This window comes from Poecilia reticulata, linkage group LG8, assembly GCF_000633615.1.
Source record: "Poecilia reticulata strain Guanapo linkage group LG8, Guppy_female_1.0+MT, whole genome shotgun sequence".
NCBI lineage: Eukaryota > Metazoa > Chordata > Actinopteri > Cyprinodontiformes > Poeciliidae > Poecilia > Poecilia reticulata.
In genome coordinates, this window is record NC_024338.1 from 24,298,723 (window position 1) to 24,301,217 (window position 2,495).

The 2,495-nt window shown below is 35.6% G+C and overlaps 1 protein-coding gene across 1 annotated transcript in view; it reads right to left on the reverse strand.

The window, feature by feature from the left end:
* Positions 1 to 1,501: 1,501 nt before the first annotated feature.
* The window catches only part of LOC103469315 (nuclear GTPase SLIP-GC-like), an 11,189-nt gene continuing 10,195 nt past the window's right edge, over positions 1,502 to 2,495 (reverse strand). The window contains exon 20 of the mRNA XM_017306142.1: positions 1,502 to 2,333. Coding sequence (XP_017161631.1) covers positions 2,266 to 2,333 — 68 coding nt within the window. The 3' untranslated portion in view covers positions 1,502 to 2,265. The remainder of the gene's footprint in view (positions 2,334 to 2,495) is intronic.

The following is a 2,495-nucleotide window of genomic DNA, read 5'->3' on the forward strand; positions in this document are numbered from 1 at the left end:
GTGGACACCAGGCGGAACGACTGTTCCATCCATGATAAAAAAAAACCCATTCGAAACCAAAATAAAGGAAAGACTAACAAAAATAAATGGGGAAGACACAGAACCTGACAGCAGCAACAAATGGTGAGGAACTGGAGAGCAGCAGGAAAGTAAACAGAAAGAAGCAGGAAATATCAAGGTTCAGAGGTCAGTAACAGACAGAGAGGCGTGGCTGAGTATGAAAAGACAAGATAGCAAGTAGATTTTGAAAATAAGCACCAAGCAAAATGTGTGTGTGGGATGTATGCTTGAACAGGTGTGTTGCTATGTCTGTGGCGGTAGAGGAGAGTGTGCTCCTCCACGCTCTGTGACTTTCTGTGGSTTGTTGGTTTGCTATTGTTCAATCAGTCGTACCTCCGGTGCCTGTGCCCTCTCYCACATGTTGGATGTACACATTTAGTGTTCTTCTATCTCATTTCCTTTTAAATTTTTTAACCACCTTTCTCCCTTTCTTTTTCATATCGGTGTCCATTGAATTTGAAATAAACCCAAATAAATTTCTAATAAAGTTTTATATGTACATTAAGTGAAGCATGACGAAAGCCGTAACACACCGCTTGTGAAAGTAAATCTGTTGGGCCTCACCTTGACCCTCAGACAACAATTCTGAGTGCCACTGTTAAGGAAGTTTCATTTATCAAAGAATGAGAAGCTGTTTCAATAGTAAGAGAAAGATTAATCTTTGTCTTTAAGTTTCTTTATTCAAAGGCAAAAGCGTTCGAAGACCCTTCTCACTGAGCGCAGTCAGGAGAAGAGCCCTGAACAACACATCACATCGTTATATAGTCACAGCAAGACAAAGACCCACCCAAAGTCTGATCTTATCTCTATTACCAGATGGACCACACAAAGACAATCCTGACCCCCTCCTCATGAACCGTTTCTCACCTCTTGGAGGAGATGATTTTATGGCAGGAAAGAGAGCTGATAAGGATTTCAGGAGAAACTTCTAATTCTTCTTTATTACCTAACTCATCCTAATATCCCTATCTCCTCTCTGACACCCCGGATTCTAAACAGGAGTTTATCCCGAACAAACACACACACACGCGCACACGCATACAAAGAGCAGTATCCCGCTTGCAGGTCAAACAAGGGTACAAACTATATTCCACACGTCTGTCCTTTAAGACAATTGCCAGGTTAAGCGTTTTACCCAAGATGTCTTCAGGTCTCTTCTGCTATCACAGCTGCGGAAACATCTAAACATTATCTGGAAACTTCTTAAATGGAAAAAGCACATCTTGCAGAAATACAAAAACAAATCAGATATAATCAGTAAATAAATGATAAAAAGTATCAATAGTTCCATAAGAGATGAAATAAGGCTAAAAACTACATTTTCTATTACACYGCTCCGCTGAACAGGAATTGCTAAACAAACAAAAAGTGCTGTATAACTTCATTTGTGCTCATTTGTTTGGAATTTGTGAGTCCTAAAAACAAACAATTCTAKWAATGATAAGATTTACATGTATTTTTATTAAATGTTCCTATGATTTCTACAATACAACAGATGATTACATTTTTWAAATGAAAACAACWACACAGTAGAACAAGTACAATTAAGAAAGCCCAACCGTTCACAATATTCATTTATCACACAATGTACAAATGCATATTTTTGCCAAGAATGTACAAATTGACATTCATATCATTTATATTTGTTGCAGGATATGAAAGGTGACAGAAAACATTAGTTGCTGTGTTAGCAAATAACACATTTATACACATAAATTTCAAACATTATTTATTATTAACATTCAGAAAATATACATAACAAAAACAATAATTTTTTGTGAGGAATAAAGGTTCTGACCTGTCATTATTATGAAAATATATTGATATTATTTCTTAGTATTAACTTGCCAACAGCTCGCTTAAAATAAATGGGAATGCTGGCAGTTTTAAAGAACATATAAATCATGTCTACAACACAGGTGCCAACAAAATCAATACATCAAATCTGTACAAAGAGGATTTATTGTGGCCAATCAGAGCCACATGTTACATCTTGTGATAAAACAGAAACAAAGATACACAAATGTCAGAATATTGAGTCATTGCAATGATGCTAAGAGTACAATTCCAGGTCAGAATGTTTTAAATGAAAGAAAATACAAAGTATCATACATTTTTGCCAACTTATCTGGAAAAAGAGTTCACAGAAACTACCATTTATATGGRATATGATTTGATTAAAAATKYGTATCCATTTCAGGATATTTATGCATCCATGCTGCTGTTCAGCTCCTCGCAGAGTTTCTGAACCATTCCAAGCTCCGTTGACACATCTAAGGAAATAATGTTTGTTATTAAATGTTTGTTGTGATGACATGAATGTCATCACAACAAATTTGACATGACTGTCAAATTTCCAGTTATGTCCAAAAATAATTCATACCCTTGATAGATTTATGTTTAAAAGTATTTTCAATCATCAAAGATGTTTGAAT